This window comes from Macrosteles quadrilineatus, unplaced genomic scaffold (assembly GCF_028750875.1).
Source record: "Macrosteles quadrilineatus isolate MER2022 unplaced genomic scaffold, UCM_ALF_1.0 Scaffold_8__2_contigs__length_117827958, whole genome shotgun sequence".
Taxonomy (NCBI): Eukaryota; Metazoa; Arthropoda; class Insecta; order Hemiptera; family Cicadellidae; genus Macrosteles; species Macrosteles quadrilineatus.
Window position 1 is genome coordinate 81372243 of NW_026542601.1, and position 26122 is coordinate 81398364.

Genomic DNA, 26122 nt, shown 5'->3' on the forward strand with positions numbered 1-26122 from the left:
TCCAATTCTGGGGGATTCCTCCAAAGTTGGCAACACTACTCCCAACTACCAAGTTGTTATGGAAACGGTCGCTAGCGCTTGATGCTGCAGCGGTGTGCGCCGTAACTACACATTACCCCTGGCGGTCGGCGCCGGAATATACGCTAACCGCAGCACAGCTGGCCACTCTACTCCTGCCCAGTATGGTCAGACCATCTAGCATATGATTTTATATGATGAAGCCGTACTTGGGCTACCGCTGTATGGTTTCATCATGACATGTATTTCAATCATTCACTGGGTTATAATTTGTATGTATTTGAATGGATACATTTAATTCTTAATTGATAAAAGACTATGAAAACCGTTTAGTGCTCTTTGGTGTTCTATAGTGCTATGGTGGACACAAGAGCGTAATCTGATTTGGTTCTACAGTACTTTACTTTACTTTAATTTTAATAGTAGCCTGCTGTTAGCAGGTTTGTGCTGTGCTGGGCAAGTGTGTGCAATATCCATGGAAAAATTATGTTGAATCCTCTCACCTTGTGCAAGGATCCTTTAAGTCAATCTCAATTTCTCTTGCAGCAAAGTCCAGGACGTAAATTAACCACCAAGCTAACAAGACACCCCTTTCTCTATTTAGTTCTGATAACAATTTTGAGTTATTGTTTATTTGTTTCAGGATATCATGACAGAAGAATGCAGAAGGGTTGCTCAGCTATTAACTTCGCCTTATAATCTTTATTTATTTCAATTGTGTTGTAAGAAGTATTTTTTAAACAGTAAAACTTTCTCCAATTCATAGACTACCTATTATGATTCATTGTTGTGTTTTATTAAGGTCCCTACCCTTATCTAAGAAATATTTTATAAACCAAAATGTTTAATGCTGCTCGCCTATTATTCTTGATGAAATATTAAAATACACTCCATTATTGAGCCTAATCATATTGATTTTCACCTTTTAAAAAAGTAAGTAACACAACCAAGACCACCAGATCCAAGATCACCAGTCCTTAAATAAAAGTACTTCATAATTATCCCAGTAAGACATAGGCTAATGGATTTCCAAATTCCTCCCTAGGAGTTTATCTGCATCCGGACAACCAAATTTTAAGATTATTGGGTCATTTCAAAAATTCGGTCTCATTTATGTCAATGGAAAATATTAGGGTCAAATAACACAGGGTTTCTTATCTAAAATTTTTATTATGATCTACCCATAAGGATGTTGAAGTACCATGGGTATATTGGTGAAAACAGCAACCAGGGAATCCAGGAAAAAATACTAAAGTGCTGATTTCTCACTCCCTACTACTGTCACTGGCTAGAGGTAAGTAACTTTCATAACCTCTTATTCGTGGAACATATATATTGGAAGCTTAAAACTGAGATATTATGGAACAATGTTATGTCTAGAATTAATATAAGCCTTTGAAAAATAAATTAGACTAATGCAAGTCAACTTTTTCGTTCGTTTCAAGTGTGTCACACAGTTTAATATCACTCCCTACAAAAAGTTCAATAATTATTTTCAACTGACAGAGAAGGGAAATTTTCATGCAGTTTCAGTGCTATTGGCAACCCTGATCTAATATGGCGTCTGTAAGGTTTGTTTCACTTTTCTAGACCATTCCATGTGAGATTTACTGAAGTCACTGGAAAGTCAAGTAAATGCGTGGTTTTTTTGACCCTCACTACCTACTCTTGATGCATTTTCGTACTGGTAAGTGAAATATAACTATACAATACACAATAAGTGCAGTTAATTGCTCATTTATTGATAACATTTCATAATAGCCAGTTTCTATTGTTGACTAGTCTGTAATGACCTTGAAAGGTAAAATCCTCACTCCCTACTCATTCACTCCCTACAATGTTCACTGATTTCTAAATTGTAGGGAGTGAAAATTTCTTGTAGGGAGTGAGATTTTTTGCAATTTTTGAATAAAATTGTTGATTAAATGTTGATAAAACGTATTTACAACTTGTGTATTTCCATTTACCGGCTTAGTTAATTAGGCCTATGAAAAAATGGTGTTTCTTTGTAAGAGTGTGAGGGGATGATATGGTAAAAAAAATAAAAAAAAATAAGGGAACTCAAAATAAATTGAATGCATACTTAATTAAAATAATTCATATTACTAATGGATGATTAAATAATATGGCCTAATAAAAAAGCCTGTATTATGAAAAAAATTAATATAACTTTATACAAAATGTTAACAAAGTCATTAATTCCAGGTTAGTCATGAGTCCTCGAAGAAAACGGAGCCAGGCTGAGATGAAGGCATACTGGAAGGAAGCTGCAAAAAGAAGACGAGAAAGAATAAAAAATGATCCGATACTGCTAGAAATAGAACGAGAAAAAGAAAGAAAAAAGTATGCCACGAAGAAGAAGAAAGGTCAGGTAAAATTAGTGAAGGACATCACAAGCGTAAGGGATCTGAAGGCTCAACGTAAGGCATGGAGGGAGAGGGCTAAAAGATCTTACGAGAGGAAAAAAACACAAGGGAAGGCAGTCAGCTTTTTGGCAAGTAACACTCCTCCTGAAAGTGACAACGATGTCCAAGCTCCCATACCAGACAACTTAGGCCTACTTCAATCTCGACGGAAATCTGGGAGAAAGAAAGTGAAGAAAAATAGGGCTAAAGTAGCAAGAGACAACGTGAAACTTAAGAAAAAGAATAAAGAATTACAGAAACTATCAAACAAATGGCGTCAAAAGTTTTTTAGGTTAAAACATCAAATAAGTAAAAGCACTGACAAGAATTCTCCGGGTAAGATTGTGGCTCGGATAATGAAATCTGGAGACAAGAAAGAAGTTAGGAGACGTCTACTTTTCGGTGAAATCTGTAAACGCCAGCTACATGAAAGTTTCAATGGACTTCTTTTGAAAAAAGAAAAAAGAAAATTTGGACAAATTGTATGCGGGAACACCAAAACTTTTAAAAAATATCGTCTTCTATCAGGCTTGAGATCTATATCAGAAAAAGTGTTTAGGAAAAAACGTGTTTTACTTACGAATAATTCCGTAATGCGAACAAAAATGTTGAAGATAAGTGATAAGGTTAAACAAGACGTGCAAACATTTCTTGAGGATGATGAACATTCAAAGTTATGTCCCGGGAAAAAGGACTGTATTACAAAGAAAAAGGTAAAAAAACTAAAACGAATTCTTTCAAGTTCTCTTAAAAAGCTTCACACCCTCTTCTGTAAGCAGGTTGATTACAAAATAAGCTACACCACCTTCACAAAGCTAAGACCATTTTGGATCGTTTCTCGCAAACAAAACGAAAGGGACACATGTATGTGCACAATCCATGCAAACATGGAGCTACTAACTTCAAGCTTATTCAAAGCTAACATAATTGGCCATTCTCAGCCTAGTGATCTTGTTAACCTTGTGTGCTGCGACAGCCAAAACCCGTCATGTTTGCAAAGAACTTGCACTAATTGTAAAGATCTTATGGTTCCCTACTTATTATTTGATGGATCATCAGAAGTTTGTTTCCGTAGATGGGTAAACAAAATGGAAACATACAAAAATAAAAATGGTGTAGAAAAGCAAACCAAACACACAGTTAAAGAAACTGTAACAATGACAGCCTTAGAAGCCATTGACTTGTTTGAAAAAGAATTTCCTAAGTTCTTATTCCATGAAGGCATCATTTCACACCAATTTCGAGCCCTTAGATTCCTTAAGAAGAGGCTGAACGAAGAAGAAATACTAATCCACATGGATTATAGTGAAAATTATTCACTTAAATACGCTTCAGAGGTACAGTCGTTTCATTTTGGTGGAAGTCGCAAACAAATTACACTCCACACTTGTGAAATTTACTTTAAAAAAGATGCTTACAGCCAAGTATCTTCAAAATCCATGTGCACTTTATCGCAAAGTTTAGACCATGGGCCTCATGCAGTCTGGGCTCATCTACAGCCCGTTTTTCAGATGATTAAAAACACTGTTCCCAAAATCAAGGCTGTTCACTTCCTCTCAGATAGCCCAGCCACTCAGTACAGAAATCGCACTATATTCTATTTACTGGGTAGTGCCATAACTGCATCATTTGACCACATTTCTGTGGCAACATGGAACTATTCAGCTGCTGGTCACGGGAAGGGAGCTCCTGATGGAATCGGCGGCTGTTTGAAGAGGACAGCTGACACAGTTGTTGCACAAGGACATGACATTGATAGCCTGCCAAGATTGGTTGAGGTCCTGCAGGAAAATACTCGAAATATAGTACTTTGTGTTGTCCATGAAGATGATATTAAAGCTATCAAGCAAATGATTCCACAATCTCTTCCTCCATTTAAAGGAACCATGAAGACCCACCAGATTGTTTTCCTAAAAGACAACCCAAAGGAACTCAAAATGAGAACATTAAGCTGCTTCCATTGTTTTGACTGCAAAAAGCATCTTCTGGGGACTCATGATCTTTCTGGAGTTATATCTGAGGACATTCATTCTCCAACCCAAATAGTAGATGTGGACTGCGAGATTTTGAACGATGAAATACTTCATCCGGGGCCTTCTACCCAGCCTCAAATTGAGGTCGCCAAGATGCAATCAACGACATTAAATATGTCAACCACTGAAACACCAGCCCCTGGAAGTTTTGCCTTGGTTCAATTCAGTGGTTTTGGGAATAAATCGTTTCGATACGTTTGCAGTGTAGAGAAGCTTGACCAGAAAAATGGTTCACTATGGGTAAACGGTCTAAGAAGCTTTGAACACTCACGCAAACAATTTATAGTGAAAGAAAACGACGAATGTGCTGTAAAACTAGAAGATGTAGTCGCAATACTTCCCCTACCTCGTATTATAATGACCAAAAGAAAAGAGGTTTACTGTTTTGATGAAGACATTAATATTTGTGAAAAGTGAAAACGTACTACAATACCGTACCGTACTTATTTTGAATTTTTATTCAAAAATTGTATTCTGGTAAAGTAGTTTTAGTTTGTGAGTTATATTAACTTATGAATCTACCTAAAACTTTTAGCAAAGAAGTGTTAAATTTAAATTAACTTCAGTTGTTGTTAAAAAGACAGCCAATTCATTGTGTTAAGACCATAATGAATGTTTTGTTACTAAAGACTGAAAATACAAAACTCGCTTGTGACTTTACATTTAAATGCTAAATAATAATTTTAAAACAAGCCAGCCAATGTATTTTGTTTTGTCAATATAAATTAGGCTACCGGTATAGTTTGTTCATTTTCAAGCTGAATGAAACTCATTTATATATTTAAATATAATTAGCCAGTTAATTTATGTGTTCAATAAATAAATATATATATTTTGCTCACTTTAAGACTGAATTACAAGACTGGACTTATTTGTGATGTTACACTTACTCTTAGCAATAATTTTCAAGCTCATTCATAATTTTTGTAGCAGTAAAATATGTTGGAAATAAACATTTAAAAATCAAAACGCCATTATTTCTCACTCCCTACACTTTTACTTCACTCCCTACAAAAGTGATTTTTTTTTTATGGCTTAACTATGGTTAAGTTGAAAATTATGTGTGCTCACTTCTGTAACATACTGGGGGAGCCATAAACATTCATTAGCAATTAAAACCTAACCATTCTATCATGTTTAATTTCCTAAAAAGTCAACGTCCAAATGTGACCGAATTTTTGAAACGACCCTATTATATTTAAAGAATAGGCTTGCTAATACAAATATTATGTTCATTTATAACTTTTTTCTCATTATCTATACATAAAATTGATTAAAATATGTGAATGCGACTATTATTGCTGGGGGGGAGGGGGCGCCACAACCATGTTTGCTCCGGGCGCTGCCAACCCTAGGGATACCCCTGATATTTACCTTAGGCCCCATTTATGCTCAAGTTTGGGTTGCAACTAAGGCTTGGTGTGTCGCCCAAAACAAGCGACAAGCAAAATTTAAATTTCATTCTTTTGTACCGAATGTGATGCAATAGTAATGGTCTAAACCAGAAATTTCGAATCTCAAAACCGAAACCGAAACTTTAAAAAAATCAAATCCTGAATCTCGAATCTCAAAACCTAAACGCGAAACTTTTTTACTTAGCTGGTTACAAAGGTCAAGGTTACAAAAAATACACATAATCATAAAATGTTAAGTATGCAATCAAAACTGAAAGAGATCAATTCCTGACCATGACAAAACATAAATATGTGAATGTGACTGATAATCTTAAATCCCAAAAATAATTTTTTATAAACAACTAACAAAACAAATAATTAAACTTCTAACACCAACATAAACATGAATATTAAATTAATTAGAACATTTAGTGGTCAATATTTGTTTTTGCATTCAGTAAATATTGATGTGAAACTGAATTGTACCAGTTATAGTATTTAAGATACCTTTTGAAGTTCAGAATAAAATTTACTTAAAAATAAATGATGTGTATTTTTAATTTTGAAAGCACTAAAGTAATGTGAAATGCTGCATTAAGCTTAGATTCCAATTGATTTATATGATCAGCTTAAAAACAATAACAATGGCACAAAAAAATGTCAGTAGTTTCAAAAATAAAACTGTCAAAATCTTCAATTTTGAAACTTTTGAATCTTGAAACTTTGTGATCGAATCTCGAAACCGAAACTTTTCCGAAGTTTTCAGCTGATTAGACATAGGCGACTTACCCAACGGCCCTACGACGTGGTGGGGAAAGCTTCTAGCCAAGGGTCTGTCTCAGTGACCAGTGTGTCTCCAACCATCCTATGCGTGGGGTGAGTTGTTAAGTGGAGTCGTGCAAATCAATTTGTAGTTTGCTGTGTTAGTTGGCAAAAATTTAATTTTCAACAAACCCTAAAGCCTATATCCCGCAGGGATATAATTGCCACGCGTTTGGAATTAAATTAAGTTAGGAAAAACTCGTTTCATCCTCACCAACTTATACATACCGCTCCCAAAATTTCACGTCTTAGTTCAACCAAAATTCAATTTGTCCGCATTTTGGAAAAAAACTCATCCGTATTCCCTCTGATTCCAAGTGTTTTGTGTCTGACAACCTAGTAAGTAAGTAACTATATATTATTTATTGTATTAGTGTTATAATTACCTACTCTTAGTGGGTCGTACAAGCCGTTACATTTTATTTTATGTTTTGTCATTTCCTGTTCTTGAGCACATGTTTTCAGATTATCCATTTTGATATAATTAATTGGTATTGATACATAGTCAGTGATTTATTTATTAAAATACGTCACATAACGCCTAAGGAGTGCTTCTGCACGCAGGCAGGTAAATTTTCAAAATATAATAATAGTATAGAATAAAAGCAACATAATAATAAATATAGTAATAAACATAATAGAATAAATTATTAACAGTATTGAACAGTATTGAAAAACAAGTATAAAATAAGTTAGGTTATTAGCAAAGTTTACAAATAAGTTATATCAATGCCTATAAGTTATGTTTACTACAATCAGACTGATAAAAAATCCTCAATTCTGTAACAACAGTTGTCTAACAGGTAAGACAGTAAGTGTAACAGGAACTTTTTAAATGATTCTACCTCTCTCAGTGATAAAGGAAGCTTATTATACAGTTTGAGACCCATATAAAAAGTACTCTTTTCATAAGCAGCAGATTTATGTATGGGGTACTGCAACACAGAGCTCATGGGCCTAAAGCTGTATTGGGAGTTACTTCTTTTTTCTTCATAAATAGAAAAATGTTTTTTGACAAAGATTAAAGTGTTGAATATATACAAAGAGGGCACAGGTAAAATCTTCATTCTTTTAAACAAATTTCTACAAGATGTTCTTGGATTAACTTGTGCAATAACTCTTATAATTCTCTTTTGTATTTTAAATATTTTTTTACTGTCAGTGGCATTTCCCCAGAACTCAATACCATAGCCAATGTTAGAGTCAACATATGCAAAGTATACCATTATCTGAGTTTTTTCATCTATTAATTTTGAAAGCACTAAAGTAATGTGAAATGCTGCATTAAGCTTAGATTCCAATTGATTTATATGATCAGACCATGTTAGAGTTGAGTCTAATTTTATTCTAAAAAGGTTGCAAGATTGAATTTTACTTAACGTGTCTTCTAACGGGTTATAGTCAATCTGTCTACTTTTTATGCTATTAGAATGGAAGTTCACACAATATGTTTTATTTCTGTTAAGTTTAAGATTATTGGCCAGAAACCATTCAGTCATAAGATCAAGATCATTTTTAATTTCAATTTTTAAAATATCAGGGGTTTTATTTTTTAATACTGCAGTAGTATCATCAGCATACATTACCAATTTTAACTTAAGATTTTGTTTCAAGAGGTCATCAACATAAATAAGAAACAACAACGGACCCATTATTGAACCCTGGGGAACACCTTCAGTGACATTTTTGAAGCCTTAATAGTTAAGAGTAATTCAGTTGAACTTTTTGTTTTCTACCCAACAAGTACGACTCCACCAAATCATAAGCTTTTTGTCTAATTCCATAAAACTGAAGTTTGTGCAATAAAATATTGTGATTGACACAGTCAAATGCCCTTGACAAATCACAGAAAATGCCAATGGCATACTGTGATCCATCAACGGCACTTGCTATGTAATTCAAGACCTCAAAGAGAGCATCTGAAGTGTTACAACCCCTTTTAAATCCAAACTGATTAAGGAATGTTGATGGTTTCAAGATATGATACTAGTCTATTACAGATTAATTTTTCATAAACCTTGGAGAAAACTGGCAATAAGGATATTGGTCTGAAATTCTCAAGCTGTGTTTTATCTCCTTTTTTGTAGATTGGACGAACAATACTATATTTCAGTAAATCTGGAAATATGCCTTTATTAATAGAAATGTTGATGATGTATGACAAAGGCTCAACAATGCTGCTTTTACAAATTTTTAAAATAAAAGAGGGAATGCCATTCCATCCTGAGGATCTGGAATTTTTCAATTCACTAATTATGGTAGTCGATAAAATCTGATAAGTGTGGTCAGAGATGTCAGTATCTACAACTAAAGTTTGACAACTGTCTAAAGCTGTAAAATAATAAGAAACAAATTGTAAACAAAACATGACCTCTATAATCTACATTGCACCGTACAGAAATAAAACTACAATTTGGGCTTAAGCTGTTCCATAAGTATGACAAATCTACTAGTATATGTTTTGATCATAGATCAAACATTAAGCCCCTTAGAAGATTTGTCATCCTTGTTGAAAAGCTGAAGGCAATTTTATTGATATTCTATGCCGACTGTAGAGGTTGTGTTTTTTTTACAATATGTTTCTTGATTGTTATTTCAGTTATTTAAAACCTAATTTGACCAAATAAAACTATCTAATCATAAAAAATAACTGGTCTCCTAGTTATCTAACCAAACCGTAAAGCACAGATCTTAAAATTACCCTAATATAATAGAAACAATATTTCGTTTACACTAGCGATCAGTGTCGACATACATGAACTAGACACGAAAAACAAGCTTCAAAATCAACAATGGGATGAGAAGTCTACTTAGGCCTATGTTGCACAGTCTACGGTTTTATCTATGAAAAAGTATTTTTACACCGGTATTACACAATATTACAAAATAAATATTATACAATAGTTATCATGCATAGCATAAATAAGCAACACGAGCAACATCAAGCTTATGATAATCAGAATCAGAATCAGAATCTTTTATTGCCATAATAATACATAAATGTACAGGGCAAAAGTCACTAAAACTAAACAAATAAAATCAGACCCATTAAAATATAATAATATATTTCAGCTTACGTAATTAAAGTAAAACAGCAGATACAAAAAGTTATTCTATTATTCAACAAAAAACCATTTCATATATAGGCTACATCTATTACATGGAGTAGAAAAAAATTGAAATACTTTTGGTTTTGCTACGTTGGCTGCACTTAACGCAACTTCTTATTGCCGAGTAGCGGCTGCTAGTCCATACGATAATTTGAGGACCATTGCACGATAATTTTTTTGTCTACTCAGGATCGATCAGCTGTCCCATCCGCTATGACGTAATTCCCGCGCGTTATAAGCTATGCCACGTTTTTAAAATTATAAGCTATAAAACAAACGAGATATTATAAGCTGCAGCACATTTGAGCTATACCATTATAAGTTATGCCACATTTTAAGAAAACCGTTATAAGCTATGCCACATTTCTACGATTATAAGCTATGGAACAATTTAAATTTTCCATTATAAGCTATGCCACATTTTCAAGATTATAAGCTATGCAACATATTCGCAATTATAAGCTATGACATTATAAGCTATGGCATCGTACCGCCGTGGCCTGGTAGAATTAGCAACGTCGCAAGTGGTGTTGTTTAGTGACAGACGTCCCATAAGATAACATGGCAGACAGGTGACATCAGCTCATTAATTCGCATTTTATTGATTTAAATTTAAATTTATGAACATAACCGAAACAATATGAATTATTAAAAATATATATCTGTACATTTTTAAGCGGATTCAATATTGTCATAGTCCAGTAACCAATCTGTCGTTTTCCAAACAAAACAGCTGTTACAACACCACTTGCGACGTTGCCACTTCGAAGGCCACGGCCTGGAGTTAAAGGCGGCCGTGGCTACAGCGAGGTGGAGTCAAGGAACCGCACTGGGAAGTTTGTGTTTGTACTTTGTACTTTAACAAAATTAATACTTGTTCTCTTAGTTTGAAATATGTAGGCGAACTGGTGAACGATAGAATAGCTTATTGAAAGTTTTAAGCTTTAATTTTGATAATAGTTAAGATGTAACTAAAACATTTATAATTATATGCATACTTAAATGATGCTGGTGCAAGCAGATATTTCTTTACGGCTTTTTCCAACTTGCAGGAGGATTCAATTCAATTATCAATTATCAATTATTTAAGATGGGGACGCCACTATGTGCGTATTTTAACCCAAATATGAGTGAAGGATGAGTGTAGGATGAGTGGCGCGATCTTGTAGTCTTGTTAGTGACTAAGGCCGACATGTTCCTTAGACACAGCTGTTAATTAATAGCCCATACAGCTAATGGCAACTAAGGGACCTACAGTTTATTGTGGAATCCGAACCACATTTTTTCCTCGTAATTAACGAATTGGTCTAATTATTTAGGATAGTAATTATTTAGGATTATTTATTGATTTGAAATCTAATTTGATATTATGACACCAATTAATTAATGTTTACAAAATCACGAGCAATTCAGTAAAACCATAGATAAAACATGCTCCTCAAGGTAAAATATGGACTAAGCCGTTGAGGAGTATATTTTATCTATGGTCTTACCGTGCCATCTACGGCAATAGCTATTTCCCTATAGGAAAATTCGATAAAAACGGGCCATAGTGCGTAATCTCACGCCTAATTCATATTTCGTTACATTGTGCATAATAATCTGCAAAATGTACCATAGATAACATAAATGAGGGGTTGTGCTCAGTGGGGTAGCATAGTGATAGGGGACCCCAGCCAAATGTAGGAATAACCATAGACTAACCAACACAAGTAGACTTCTCATCCCATTGTAAATTTTGAAGCACGTTTTTCGTGTCTAGTTCGTGTACGTGACACAAAGACGCTAGTGTCGATGAAACTTTGTTTCCATTATTTTAGGGTTTATTTCTTGATTTGTGCTTTACTGTTTGGTTATATAACTAGGGGACAAGTTATTGTTTATGATTAGATCGTATTATTTGGTTAAACGAGGTTTTAAATGGCTGTAATAACGGAAATCAAATTGTAAACAAAACACGACCTCTACATAAACCGTACATGAACTAACAATAAAATTGTCTTCAGCTGTTCCATAAGGATGAGAAATCTACTAAGGGAGTATGTTTTATCTATGGAATAACTATTGTATTAAATAGCTTAAATTTATCTTGCATAGTACTGTATTGTATTCATGATGCCAACAAAGAGGGTATCTTAATTGGAGAGTTAATATAAATATATATTACATGTACAATAACCCTACACCTTATCAATTTTATTTGACAGACTGTTAAGACAACAAGAAGAATTAATTAATGTTTGTTCATCAGTCTTTCAGTATTAATAATCAACGGTAACTATATTCTCTAACGGGGATTTTTTTCATATTTGTCTTGTCTTTTTGTTATTTTTTTTAAGTTATGTCTGTCAAATTGTCAAATCGTGTTCGTCTGTTCGTCGTAGTGTCTTAGCAGAAACAGAAAGAAACACACGTGTTTTCCTGTGTTCGTTATAGTATTTATATCTTCTGGTTAATTATTAGCAGTCTTTTTGCGTTTAAATTTTCTTAGATGTAGTTTGTATTGTTTTACCTTTGCTTTGAATTCATTTTCAACATAGGAAATGGCCAATAAACCCGAGTATTTAGTTGTTGATACAACTGCTTTCATTCGGAATGCTCCACTACAGGTACCTAATTTTACAAACATACAATGTGTCATTATAGATACACTAAAAAGATACATACATTACTTGCATGAATATTCCAAAATTGGTAGCCTAGTGGTTAGCATATTCAGTTTTTAATTTATCCTAGATACATAATGCGGATGTTACTAGTCAGTGCCGCTATTACTAGGGGCACTAGAGGTTTTAGGTTTAGGCGCAAGGAAGAGAAACAATCCCCTCATTTACGAACTGCAGGCCTGCCACTGGTATTAGTTTGCTTTATCACAAGAACCTCCAGACGTCTCCTGATAAGGGTACTTTGGTACGGAGGCCACATATTTTACAGCGTGCTGTAAAACATGGGTACTGTTATTTAGGTTGGGTTGTCATAATTTTTTTTGTTGGAATGTCCTCGTTTCGGCTGCACTTTACTTTAGGTCCTACATTCATTTGAATGAAAATATCAATTATTCGATTGTTTCATTCGATATATCGTTTGGTTAGTTAGGTTAGGTTAACCTTACCTAACTAGCCAAACGATATAACTTATCGAATAATCGATATATCGATCGATATTTTCATTCGAATGAGTGTAGGACCTAAAGTAAAGTGCAGCCCTCGTTTTGTTAAGAATCGAACAGTACCACGAGTCAGACTTTCTATTTATAATAACCCGACCTAACATAGCCTACCAGCCGCAGCGCGCTGTATAAGGGTGGCCTCCATATACCAAAAGATTACTCCTTTAAAGTTTTTATGATAAGTTAACTTTAATTAGAAAAAGTACAAGTGAAACTTTGATATTTAACTCAATCGTGGGGGGCTATTAACCCTCCCAGTGTTACTTGACGAAAATTCGACAAGCAGCACACTTTGTGTAGTGTTACTTGTCGATTTTTCGACACGCAGACATCGTTTACGGCGAAGGCTCTATGACTGACTGAATCGGATTGAACTGGATCGAGTTAGGTATCGTTCTTTCCGTAATATTCTAAGCTTTCTCCAGAGGTCTGTCTCTAAGCGCTATTCATTTTAGTTCCGAAAATATTGTAGCAGACAGCTGACGTGCGTGTATTTGTAAACAGCTAGGTTCCCCCGGACCGATGACTGATGTGTTTTATTACGTTTATCATTGTTTTAGTGTTAAAAATCAAAAGTAGTGATATACGTGGTGCATTATAAGAAGATTTAAGTGGTTTTGAAGTGCTGGTTGATGATCCTGAAGAAGTAGGTAGTGATATTGATGTAAATTATCAGCCAGATTCCTAGCTATGGTTAGGCTATGCATTCTTAGCTAAACGCTATGTACTGAAATCAGTTTTTTGCCCATAACTTATTTATTTGCAAATATACTTCCTTATATTATTATATATTTGTAATCCTCATAAAATTTAGAACAAAGTGGCTATTTTCAAATATTTATAGGCCTATAATTTATACAATTTCATTGAGCGCAAACTTATTTTTTTTTTGAAAATTTTCGAAATTATATTTTTTTTACCTAAAATTTTTTTTTTTTTTTTAATGTTTTTTATGTTTTATATATAATATTGAAGCCCATGATTTTCCAAACAAAATGGTATATAGAACATTAGAATTAACATTGTTTTAAGCTTCTCAGATCCGTTTTAATAAAACCTTGCAAATGCGCCAAAAATAGGTGGACATTAAGGCCTAAACTATGGACACTTGGAGGGTTAAATAAAATCAAATATGCTGGCTATTAATCTTATTAAAAACCCATACTTCTATACAAATTGTAGCAATCGTTAAATAATCAGAGTTGGATATAAAGCTTTTGCCAAAATACATAAATAAGTCAGTTTTTCATCTCAAGGCAATTTTGTTTTCCACCAAAACCTTTTTGATCTTCTGCTAGCAAACCTGACATAGGTACAGGCTTTCTATGCTAATAAGTTAACTAGGTTTTATTTGCGAACTAAAGTTAACGTAACATATTTACTGTTTGGTTCAGCTTTTATAAAACCCTTTAAATCCACTAGGCCATGAGTGACTTTTTTGTTGTTGCTGCAATTAAGTGTTATCGGTTGAATTAAAACCAAACCATTGTGTTGTAGGAGATGGGACAGAACATTGTTACAATACAAGAAGTGGTGAATGAAATTACATCAAAGAGGCAGCTCAGAAGATTGGTGGTCATACCATATGATTTGAAGATAATGAATGTGTTCCCTGAGAGCGTTTCTTTCAGTAAGTCTATTGTCAGTTGTTGATTTCAAGTCAATTTATAGGAATTGTTTTAAGTCAATTTCAGTACGTAAACATTCAAGTTAGTCTATTTTATCTTAAGAACAAACACCAATTTACAATAAATAGTATTCAGATAAGTAACAGAAAAGAAAAAAAACTACGACAGTAATAACTAAATTATAAATAGGCTAACATACCGTAGCTGTAACCTAAATTATTAGGCCTGCAGATTCAACAAAATAACTGTTTGAAAATTATATAAATATATCATTGCAAAGTCACATCCTCATACATTATTAGATTTTGAAATGAATAAAGAAAATAAATTAATTTAGTTTTTCTATCAGTCAACATAATCAATGTTAGTTGGGTGATCAAATTTCAGATCTAATTTTTTGACAATGTGAACAACATTTTTAACTTTATAGGCCTAATGAAATCTTAAAATTTACATGTAGGCCCGACTGTAGCTGAGAAAGTTTAAGTCTGTCAACAAAACAAAATTTCTCAAGAAGCATTTCCTTCCTATTGTAATCTAAACTTGTTTAAACGATTTCTTGGTAGGCGTACATTTTGTGAAATAGGAACTTTATTGTCTTAAATAAAGCATGATTTATCATGTTGGATACAAATTTCAAATTAGGGAACAAAAAGTTTTTGATGAGATGCGTAATTATAAGCCTAATCAGTTACAGAGTTTTCAAAGAAGACGGGAGATTACATGTCTTTGTCGGCCACGGACATCAAGTTGATGGCGCTCACTTATCAGTTGGAAAAAGAGCATGTCGGTGTTGACCACTTGAAAACAGCTCCGGTCACAAATAGGATTGTCACTTTTGACCGGCCTAAACTGTCGGCTCCTGATCCAGCCGGCTTTTACAAGGTAGTCTGCTTTTAAAAATAAACATATTTGAGCAGTATTATAAGAATAAGATCTAGATGATTATTTGTTTGCCTTCAAAGAGTTATGAAAAAGTTTTCCATTGCTAAAACTGCTATTTGAAGTACATCCGGAAAGTTTGTATCCTGGCATGGTTGTGGATATGCCTTCTTTGTACTGCACAGTGAACATGAAATTAAGTGAAGGTTATTCATTCCTTAAAGACAGTGGATAGAAAGCCTTCATATTTGTGCCAGTATCTTCATTTTAATGTATTCTAATTCTTAACTTTCTTAGATTTATTTCTGAACATTAAGCCGTGTTTACACGATGCCAGTTGGCGAGACAATTGTCAGGAGACAACTGACTGTCTTGGAATTACTGGCTTCATGTAAACACTTCAGGCCAATTGGCCCGCCAACTGTCCCGAAATTCAGTTGTCTCCGGGAGTAGACTGAGGACAATGAGCTGGGCCCAGTGAGGCCCCCACCCCTCGAAAACCCAGTTGTCGTGACAATTGGCGCCGTGTAAACGGTGTAGAGGCCAATAGCACTGTCTTGTCTTTTAGCAGTAGTACCCTCGTTCACTGTAAAATGCCTGGGCAAGTGTTGGCCACGAGTGAACAGGTTCTCGTTCAACTTGCCTGGCCTACGACAATTCCAAAACCACGTGATGTCAATTGGCAAAGACAATTGTCTCGCCAACTGGCATCGTGTAAACCCGGCTTTAGGGCATTTTAGGGATTTTACAGTTAAGAAATGTTTTTTAGGGAACAGTGAAAGAATCATCAGCAGACAATGAGGTGAATGAAGATGACAGTTCAACTCTTATAAAGGAAGGTGATGAAAGAACAGAAATAGAAATAGTTGATTTTGAGAAGCCAGAAAACCAGGTTGAAAATGTTGACAGTGGATCAACTGAAGAATCATCAAACCTACAAGAAAGTAATGATGCCATTTGTGAAGAAAGTGATTCTGATGGTAGTGGGGATGATGAGAAGTCTCTTGTTGAAGACCTTTCAAAACTCAATGTTACCGATGTACTGTCACCCGTGTCAGATGAGGAATATAAAGACGAAGAGGGGAGTGAAGATGAAGATGATGACGAATCAGATTGGATAACTCCGGAAAATTTACATCAAGCTAAAATGCAAATGGACTTTGGACTGACAGAAGACAAAGCAGTGACAGTGGCTTGTATAACTACTGACTTTGCAATGCAGGTGGGTTGGCTTTGCTCTTTGAATAGTTAGGTAAATATTTCAGGATATAAATGTCTGATAAAGTACAGAACAGAAATATGTTTCATAGGGGCGGTTCACGAGCTCGGGACTTCATAGTCCGCGACCAGACGTTGGTCCCAGACTATAAGCGACGACCAAAAAATGGGTTCACGAGTCAGAGCCTAATGATGTGAAAGCCGGGCCCATTGTAGGTCGAGACCAAATCCGTAGTGGAGCCTAATGACAGGGATTCGCAGGGAATTTCTGTTGAGACGTTGGTATCAACCAGTAACAACAGTCTGGAAACACATGTGAAGCCACTGCTGTTGACATACGCACTTCCATACAATAGGATGATCGTGAAAAAGGGCTGAACCAAAACGTCCAAAACGATTATTTTTCGCGTATTTCATTGTCCCAATGCTCGCCTATGATAATCTATCCAAGTTTATTGATTTATAAACACAATAATCCACGTTTGTATGGAATCAGATAATGGAAGTCTTTAGTGAAATATATTTTTCTGTGTGTATTATTATAATTCAATTAAGATGCATGACATAAAATAACCGGGTATTTATAACAGGATGAATGCCTATTTTGCATAAATGCCCGATAATTTAGGATGGTGATTTTTGGATATGATAATTTTAACTAAACTTATTTAAATGGTACAATTATTGAAACTAAAATGTATTTAGAGGTACTGATTATTAGATATAAAAATTGTATGTGTGTGCTGGATTTAATCGTGGCTGTAACCTAAGAATATTCTTTCCGTTATTCTTACACTCTTTAATAATCTAACTTTAAAATGTTGAAAATAATATTCTGCAGTTAGCTCGTAATATTATTTATGTTAACAGCTATGGTTTTTAATTTATAAAAACGTCTTTAATTTACGTTTATATTTTGGAAAACATTGTTTTTTTTTCTTTGGGCATAGTTTCGAACCGAAAATTTGATTTGTTCTGCTTTCATTACCAAACAAATAGCTATCATCCAAGCTTTACTAACATCCAATAAATCACCAGTTTCTCGATGAAAAGTGCCATCAGCCAAAAATATTTGTGCAACTAACATTTTTTTTCAATTTAGAATACTGTAATGGATTTTGTTGTCGGGAAATCCGTGCCTTGGAGTGAACGCCTCAAATGACTCATTGACGGCATCTTTGGAACATTTTAATCTATCACGATAACGAGCTGGTCCTATGCGAGGTAGTGGAGTGATGGTACATAATTGTTAACATAATACAGTATAGATATTTCATAGTCATATTCAATACACACGGCGGCCAGTGAGTACAACCTATATATAGTCAATGGTACAACACAAGACGGCGATACCACCGCGAACCGTATACTCAACGACTGACGGTTTGCTTGATATTTCCCACGGCAAAAAACTATTTCTGATAATTATGTTGGATAACGATGGTTGAACTGTGGCTGATTAGTTATATTTATATTCTACGCATAATTTTGTCGTTAAAATTGTAATAACATGGGGTTTATCAGTAAAATATCTTTGTTATGATACTACTTTGTTACGTGCATAATTTATCCGTAGTTTTAAGTTGTTTGATGGTTTTTCATGTTTTATGAGCCTTTTTTACCATTTTTACATATTTTTTTAATATGGTGTTGTGGGTAATGAAATTGTTCGGAATTTAATGAGGAACCATATTTAAACATTAGTTTTCAACAAATAATAAAAATAAAGGAGCTAATTAGATAAAACCGGCATCATGTCACCTTAAACCTGTCTCCTACCAGGTCTGAGTTGGAGACCAAACACCATTGTTCTTTTGGGCCCGAACCATCTCATTTGGGCTCGGACTTGACTCGTGAACCCACCGAGACTAATGATCAGAAGCCGGGACTATCTGTAATTGGACTCGTGAACCCAACTTTTAAAACCGGGTTTTATCCCTGCACTAATTGTGTGCCGCCTATCAGTTTGGTCCGCGGCTTATATAGTCTCGAGCTCGTGAACCCGATTTTTTAAGTCGCGGCCCAAATACCGGTTATTTCCGGATCTGGGCTCGGACTACGATAGTCCCGAGCTCGTGAACCGCCCCATAGAGTTGCATCTCCAGCTGACTAGATTTATTTCAGGATATAAATGTCTGATAAAGTACAGAACAGAAATATGTTTCATAGAGTTGTATCTCCAGCTGACTGGATTGTGGTGGCCTAAATGTCAGGTTTTCAAATTGGTCACAGAAGTTTGATTTTGAAATAACCTGACTTTTTTGTTAGGTACCTTTGTTCTCAAGCTGAAGGTTTGTATTCACCCTCTGCACATATCGCCAACTTGTCTGGCATCTTCTATGTTCCTATCACCAACACAGCAAAGTGTCTATTTACACTAAATATTTACAATTGTCAGGGGTATTACAATTGGGTCGAACAGGTAAAACACCGACGGACATATAGCGGAGTCATTGGTCTTTCCTCTCATGTTCATTTCTTGTACTGCGGTTGGTGGTGATGCAATCTGGGGTATTGGAAAATTGAGGGTAGGGCATTTCCAGGTTCAACCAACTTTTAAGGACTCGATTCTGCAGAGATATAATAAGCATCCGACCTGCCATAAACCTGGAAAGCCCTACCCTCAATTGTCCAATATCCCGAATTCCATCACTTTCAGTCCCAGTGCAAGAAATGACTCTGCCTTACGTCTGTCGAAACTTCAACCGTTCGGCCCAACCGCAATACCAGTCACAATTGTAAATATTTTATGTTCAATAGACAATTCCTAGTGTCAGTGTTAGCATGAAATTAAGATAGAATACCCTCTGAATGTACAAGCTGGCAAAACGTAAATAGGGTGGATACAAAGCTTTAGTTCAGGAACGAAGGCAACAAGAAAGGTAACTAGGCCTAATATAATTTAAGTTCCTGAAACTAGGATAACACAAAAACACTAAAAACAAATATATATTATGTATATTTTCTAAGTGAAGCCTAGACGCTGGGAGCCAGGATGAATGAAATCATAATTGTTGTCCTAAAATTGTTAAAAATACTTAGCTCAAAATGATGAGAATTTATAATGCTTGCAAAAACACATAATTGTGTTTGTAAGACTTATGAACCAAAGACCAAGACGATCCACTTGAAAAGAAACACTCATTAATATTTTTAAACTTGGTTTTTAAAATCAACTTGGTTCAAACCCATATTTAAAAACTCCATTCTGATATATAAATTATTTCAAAGTAAATTAGGCCTAATTGATTCTTATGTGTTGGATTATAGAATGTGCTGAAGCAGATTGGCCTGAATGTTGTTGGGTTGGACGGTCGTGTAATAAAACATCTGCGGACGTTCATTTTCCGATGTTATGCGTGCTTCAAGACTACGAGCAATATGACCAAGGTGTTTTGCCCCAAATGTGGCAATAAAACCCTCAAAAAAGTGTCCGTTTCGGTAGATGAAAACGGGCAACAAGTCATCCACATAAACCCTCGCAAGCGTTTGACTGCCAGAGGGAAAAAGGTGAGAATTTTAAAATGCTACAATAACAGATTATACTCAAGTAGGTAAAATTATTGTTATTTTTATTTTCATAAACCAAAATAGCCCTACTTACAGAACCATTTTTGCGGTAAGTATGTCAGTTCTCATATTTAGTGCCAAACCATCAGTCATGTGATTTTTGACTTTGAAAACATTCCCACAAACTTTTTTATAAAGAAAAATATACACTTTTAACAGTTCAATATCTTTTTCAGGGTAATTGAAATTTATAGAATTTTAGCGTGAATCTCCTTTGAAAAAGGCCAAACTATTAGAATAGGATGATGAAATTGATGCCGTATTTCTGTAAAAACATGACAAGACAATAGCTCGTTGCCTAATAGTTAATTGTCCATTGTGCAATATCTCTGTATTTTCTTCTGCTGGAAATAATGTTTTGACAGTTAGATTTTTTTTGTGTTAACATTGTTTTGTGTGTGTTAACTCAAGCAAATGTCTTGCTGGCATTTCTGTCTCATTAGCTGTGGCGACTTTTACCAGAAAAGTCAAAATTTGATTGTCAAGTTTTGTCATTCAAATTTTATCTGAATATTCAACAACTTTGAGATCTAAATTGGACACATCACTATAGTCGGGACCACGTAAGTTTGCAGTTGGTGGCAGCCAATCACAAGACAAGGCTAGTGCGACGTTGCCACATCGCCTGTTGACAACACTTATTAAAATATAAGCAATATTTTCAAATCAGCTGGTATTATTAGATTTGGCAACACCGTGCGGTTCTCATTGGTTCATTCAAAATCATATGGTAAATAGGCTCCACCCTCAACTGCAAACTTACGTGGTCCGACTTAGTGTAAATTCTGTAATTTAGTAAGATCAATCCTTAATGATCAATCATAGAATTCAATAACAATTTAAGGTGCGTTTTTGGCGAAACAGTGTGACCAAATGGTTAGTTACACATTTAGAAGTTTCAAGCTCATAATAGCCTTCAGAAAATACCTTAACTTTTAAAAACACATATTATACAACCCTAATTATCATTTTGTCTGTAAATTTTTATCAAAAAATACATATTGAATATATTTGTTACTTTCATATTAAACCTCTTTTGTCTTCTTTCACAATAATTTTAACTTTCCAACTTTGTGTACTATGAAATATCCAACTGTCATCCTAATGAGTTCAATTCTCATACAACAGTCGTATTCAAAAGGTTTGAATTTATATGATTCTAGACTTTAAAATCCATAATGTCATGCATATTTTCCCCGTAGTTTTCACTTCCGAGGCCCCAGGGTGGTAAACATTCCAACAACCCGATTCTGTGTGAGGATCAGCCGATGCCGGATCAGCGTCCCTCTCGGCTAGCCAGGACCAAGACCAATCCTCTAGACGATGACTACATCGCAGGTAACTGATAAAACTAACGGATTTCTGTTCATTCGATCAATTTAAATGGTTTGTGTAACAAGTTATATCATATAAATTTTTCACTGTAAAGTGGTTTAAATACCAGCATTTCCAGTAATCTAACATGGTTATAGTAGCTACTAGTTTCGGTCAACAATTTAAAGGGATATTATGTCTTTAGAAGTAAAAAAAAAAAAAAAAACTATTGCATCATAGAAAGGTTTTCATATTGTTACACACACCAATAAATATAAACATTCAACATTAATTACCAGATATATTAAATTACGCCACGGTAAAAATTAATTACACAACTTGGTGGTTTTGTTTTTGGTTTTATCAAGATCTTGTTTAATAGAGATTATTTGCAATACATTACTTTCTGACAATATAGTGGAAAGAATCCATCAGAATACTTACTGCTTGTCTGCCTGAAAACTTCAGTAGCTAATATGGGATTGGTTTGTAAGATAAAATGTTAACTACTATTAAGAATAATTCAATTTATAATTTAAATTCATTTTTATAGCCCCAGGATTGCGTAATATGACATATAATGGTTAAAACATACCTCGTCAGACAATCCTTAACATGTAGTGTCGAAATTGCTACATATGTTTCGGCGGTTATTTACTGATCTCCGCCATCGTCAGGCAAACAAAAGGATCCACTTGATGTGTCGTCAGAATAAATAAATATAACACACATTTTACAAAACATAAAAACGAAAATGATAGGCCTATCAATTACACGCACTGCCGTGGACATGGCAGGAAGCAGACTGAATGTTATGTTGTGATGTGACTTGACTCCGGGCTGTCGTCTGCGTTATCAACAGCTGATATTGGTCTGTTGTAGTGACGGAGGAGAGTATTGAAAATATAATGAGATTCATAGTTGAGTTTTTCATTCAAAATTTGTGTGCTGTGCTTGGTTTTTATGTCTTTATATATTTTGAATTCTTCCAGACTTTGGATCATCTGTTGCAAATGAGTTATTATTCATTTGAAGAGTTTTTTCAATGTAAAAACGACTAAATAAATAAGGTTGAGGTGCTCTGATGGAAAAATTAAAAAAATGTATCTGTATGCGGTTTCTAATTTTCTGTAAATCGAAATCAAAATGCATAAAAATTAGTTATAGCCTGACACTATACATGTATGTATATACAATATGAATAAAGAATTTTTGATTTGATTTGATTTGAACCAGTCAACCATCGTCTCCCACGATCACAGAAACATCACCAACGTTTTTTGTGATTGTGGCAAAATCTATCATGTCTTCTACAGTTTTGTAGTTAGACATCATTATCATCTGTCGCAGCCAGGGAAAATCATAATTGACCTTTGATATTGCAGCAATATCGTGAATTTATCGATGGAGACTGGTTCTGCGATGGTAATAGTAAAAGCTTGGCTCAACTCTGCTTATTTTCTGTGAAATCCTTCAAAGTTTGGTAAAAATCCATGCATCTAACTTTTTAACTATCAAGTGTAGTACAGTCCCAACTCAGAATAATTGGAGTTCTACTGTCTTTAGGTTGCATCAAATATAGATTCTAAATTGTGAAAGAGAATCATAGAATAACCCTAATTGGTTTAATTATAGACAAAAAGAATTAAATATAGGTAGGCCGTCAGCCGTGCTGCTGTTACTGTTACCATAGGTTCTGGCGCACACCGCTGGGAGCGCCATGTAGTTACGGCGTACGCGCTACGTAACTACACGGCGCTTCCAGTGGTGTGCGCCAAAACCTATGGTAACCAAGGTAACCGCAGCACGGCTGACAGTCTATATTTAATTATTTTTGTCTATGGATTAATACTGTAAAAAAATTTTTGTCAGGTTTGCAACTTACCTTAAAGTTGTTTAAATCTATCATAATATTTTATACATTTTTGTTTTGTTTTCAGGATTCTCCCCATTTGTCATGAGGGATGTGAATTCTCGATCAGCCATGCTTGGGATCCAAGGGAAACACACTCAAGTTAAATATTGGATGAGGAAGAATCCAAATGAGGTGGTAAAACATGGAAGGAGGAAGAAGAAGTAAAACATTTATAAAGAACAGAGGATTTATGTTTTTTTTATGTACATAGCGTTTAATCAGTTAAAAGAAATTACAAATGTTTCTTAAGTTAAAACACCACTATTTATTTATTAGGAAGCCTGAAAAGTTCTGTTAGATAATTACTGGTATCTCAATACAAATAATTCAACAGTATCCTTTTTAGATAGGTTTTTTTGGACAGTTTCTATGGCAACCGTCGATATTGTGACAATAGTATTTTATTCAAACTGATAACAGTATTAGTAATTAATTTAAATTTTTAAAGTTTACAATGGCAAATCCTGAGTCAAAACCCAGTAAAGTTGGTTGGTTGTGGGAGACAATTTTTGGTAGGAAAAAATCTACATCGAAAAAAAGAGTTGGTTTTAATGACTGTTGTGTTAACTCGCAGGACACAATTAATGCTCGTTTGTTAAAGCAAAACAATAAAGCTGGACAAAAGCTTCCTGCTTTAAGTTTTAATCTACACAATTCAAGAACATCGCAAGAAGGCGAGTGCCCAGGTAAGACCTTGTCAACTTTACAAAGAGGATGCGGTTTCCACGTATATTTCTGTGTTGACAAGAGTGGAAAATCAAAACCTATTAGGAGCAATGTGAAAAAATTAAATTGTGAAAATCTACCTGAGAGCGCCTCAAATGTTGAAAATTCTGTTTCTTGTAAAACTAAAACAGTAAAATCGCAAACAACTCAATCTCCTAAGTCGTTTAGAAACAATGTCCAAATAAGTTTAAACCCAAGGGAAGCAGGGACGTTAGTTACTGACTCGCTTAGTACATCTGCAACTTCTATGTCTGGAAACAATGTTGAAAAGTCTAAAGAGAATGTAGAAGGTAAACAAATGAATAGTAATATCAGTACACAAGGCACTTTAAAGACAAGTAAGGGGGCAATTACAAATCCTTATAATAAAATATCATCACATACAACCTTAAAACCGCAGCCTGAAGAAGTTCCAAACAAAAATAAGACTTCCCCAGATGTGTCGCCAGAGAGATTTATGTATAATGTGGACAAAGAACTCAAAAATGAAACGAAACCATCCAAAACACCATATGCACCTGACATAGACGAGGAAACAATTTGTAAAGCGTATGCAGATTTGCAATCACAACAAAATAAAGTAAGGAGAAAAAGCACATTAAAAAGTAGAGGTGGATTTGCTCGAAACAGCTTAATAAGTATTAGGAAAAAGCGACAATCGTTAATGGACAATGTAGTTCCTGAGATTCTTTTAAAGTTGGAGAATATTGAGGATAAACTAAAGGAATTGGAAAGAATTTATGAGGACGGACGGGAAAACATCACTAACATTGTAGGTATCTCGTGCAACAGTGTTAAAAGTAAAAGCACATTGTCTATGGACGTGAAATCTCTGAGCAAAAGTAGTTCTTCCTTAAAACCCTCTATGAAGCAGTGTTACACAATCCAGCCGATACTTATAAAATCTAATGGTGAAGAAATATTTATCAATGCTCCAAAAAGTGTCTCTGTCGTTAAAAAAAATAGAAGTACCAGCAAACAAGGAAGTAAACAGCTTGTGTTACCCAGCACTCAAATCCTCCATACTCAAAAGTCTACACATTTGACCCAACCAAAGGAAGAGAAGAGTAACAACTCGAATGCAGAACAGAAGACACCAACGAGTGAACTCAACAAAACAAAAGAACTTGATATGTGGAAAAAGATTTCTGAAGAGTTGAAATTGAAATAAGAACAATAAACAATAATAATAATCAAAGTAAATCGTTTAATAGTATAAGCAACAAGTAGGTTTATGGTGGATGCAAGATAGCACAGGATTTTGTGCGAATACCGTTGTAAAACCTTCCCGGGTGAGTTGCGTACAAAACTTTTCGCCACACGACCAGTAACAAATTTACAGGGTACGTATAACACTATTCATACTGATGTTTTTTAAAATGTTTTTGATATATTAAAAAAATGTTATATGTCGTTTCTATAGGGACAGATCAATGTATCTGCCAGACCTTATACCTAACCTTAGACCTTATTGGAATCTGTCACCGTGTGCCTATAACCAATGCAGAAGCACGTTGTCGTCATCATTAGACTGTGCTACCAATAGGCCCCTGTTGAGCGCAAGTACCAGTACCTTACCAAATCTGGTGGTATTGAGAATTTCCTACAGATATTCACACTTGTTCATTAGTTCTTATTGGCACTGTTCTAATTTGTCTTGTTAGGTAAGTAGGTAGTTGACTATGCACCTGAGGCAGAGGTGATGTGGGTTTGTGCACCTGTCTTACTATAGCAATTTGTTTGTAATGTTGATTCTTGCACTGTCACTGTATCGGCTCAACTCTTGCTGGGCTTGAAATGTTCCATGCACAGTCCAGAAGACCCATGGGGACAGGCAGAGTTCAATGTTTGAGGTCACTAACCTCTTTTTTTAATAACAAAATTTAGTGAGTTGAATTATTGATTCACTGTACCACGA

The 26122-nt window shown here is 34.8% G+C and overlaps 2 protein-coding genes across 2 annotated transcripts; both read left to right on the forward strand.

Annotated features, from left to right (window-relative positions):
* The first annotated feature begins 1177 nt into the window (after positions 1-1177).
* On the forward strand, positions 1178-3435 carry LOC129000505 (uncharacterized). The gene is made up of 3 exons (XM_054427467.1): positions 1178-1705; positions 2224-3136; positions 3400-3435. The coding sequence occupies exons 2-3, from the start codon at positions 2231-2233 to the stop codon at positions 3433-3435; spliced, it is 942 nt and encodes a 313-aa protein (XP_054283442.1). The 5' UTR covers positions 1178-1705; positions 2224-2230.
* An 8751-nt stretch (positions 3436-12186) lies between these two features.
* Positions 12187-23728, forward strand: LOC129000106 (RNA-binding protein NOB1-like). The gene is made up of 7 exons (XM_054427002.1): positions 12187-12391; positions 14449-14581; positions 15271-15464; positions 16231-16683; positions 19950-20189; positions 21452-21587; positions 23504-23728. The coding sequence occupies exons 1-7, from the start codon at positions 12326-12328 to the stop codon at positions 23641-23643; spliced, it is 1362 nt and encodes a 453-aa protein (XP_054282977.1). The 5' UTR covers positions 12187-12325; the 3' UTR covers positions 23644-23728.
* Positions 23729-26122: the final 2394 nt, after the last annotated feature.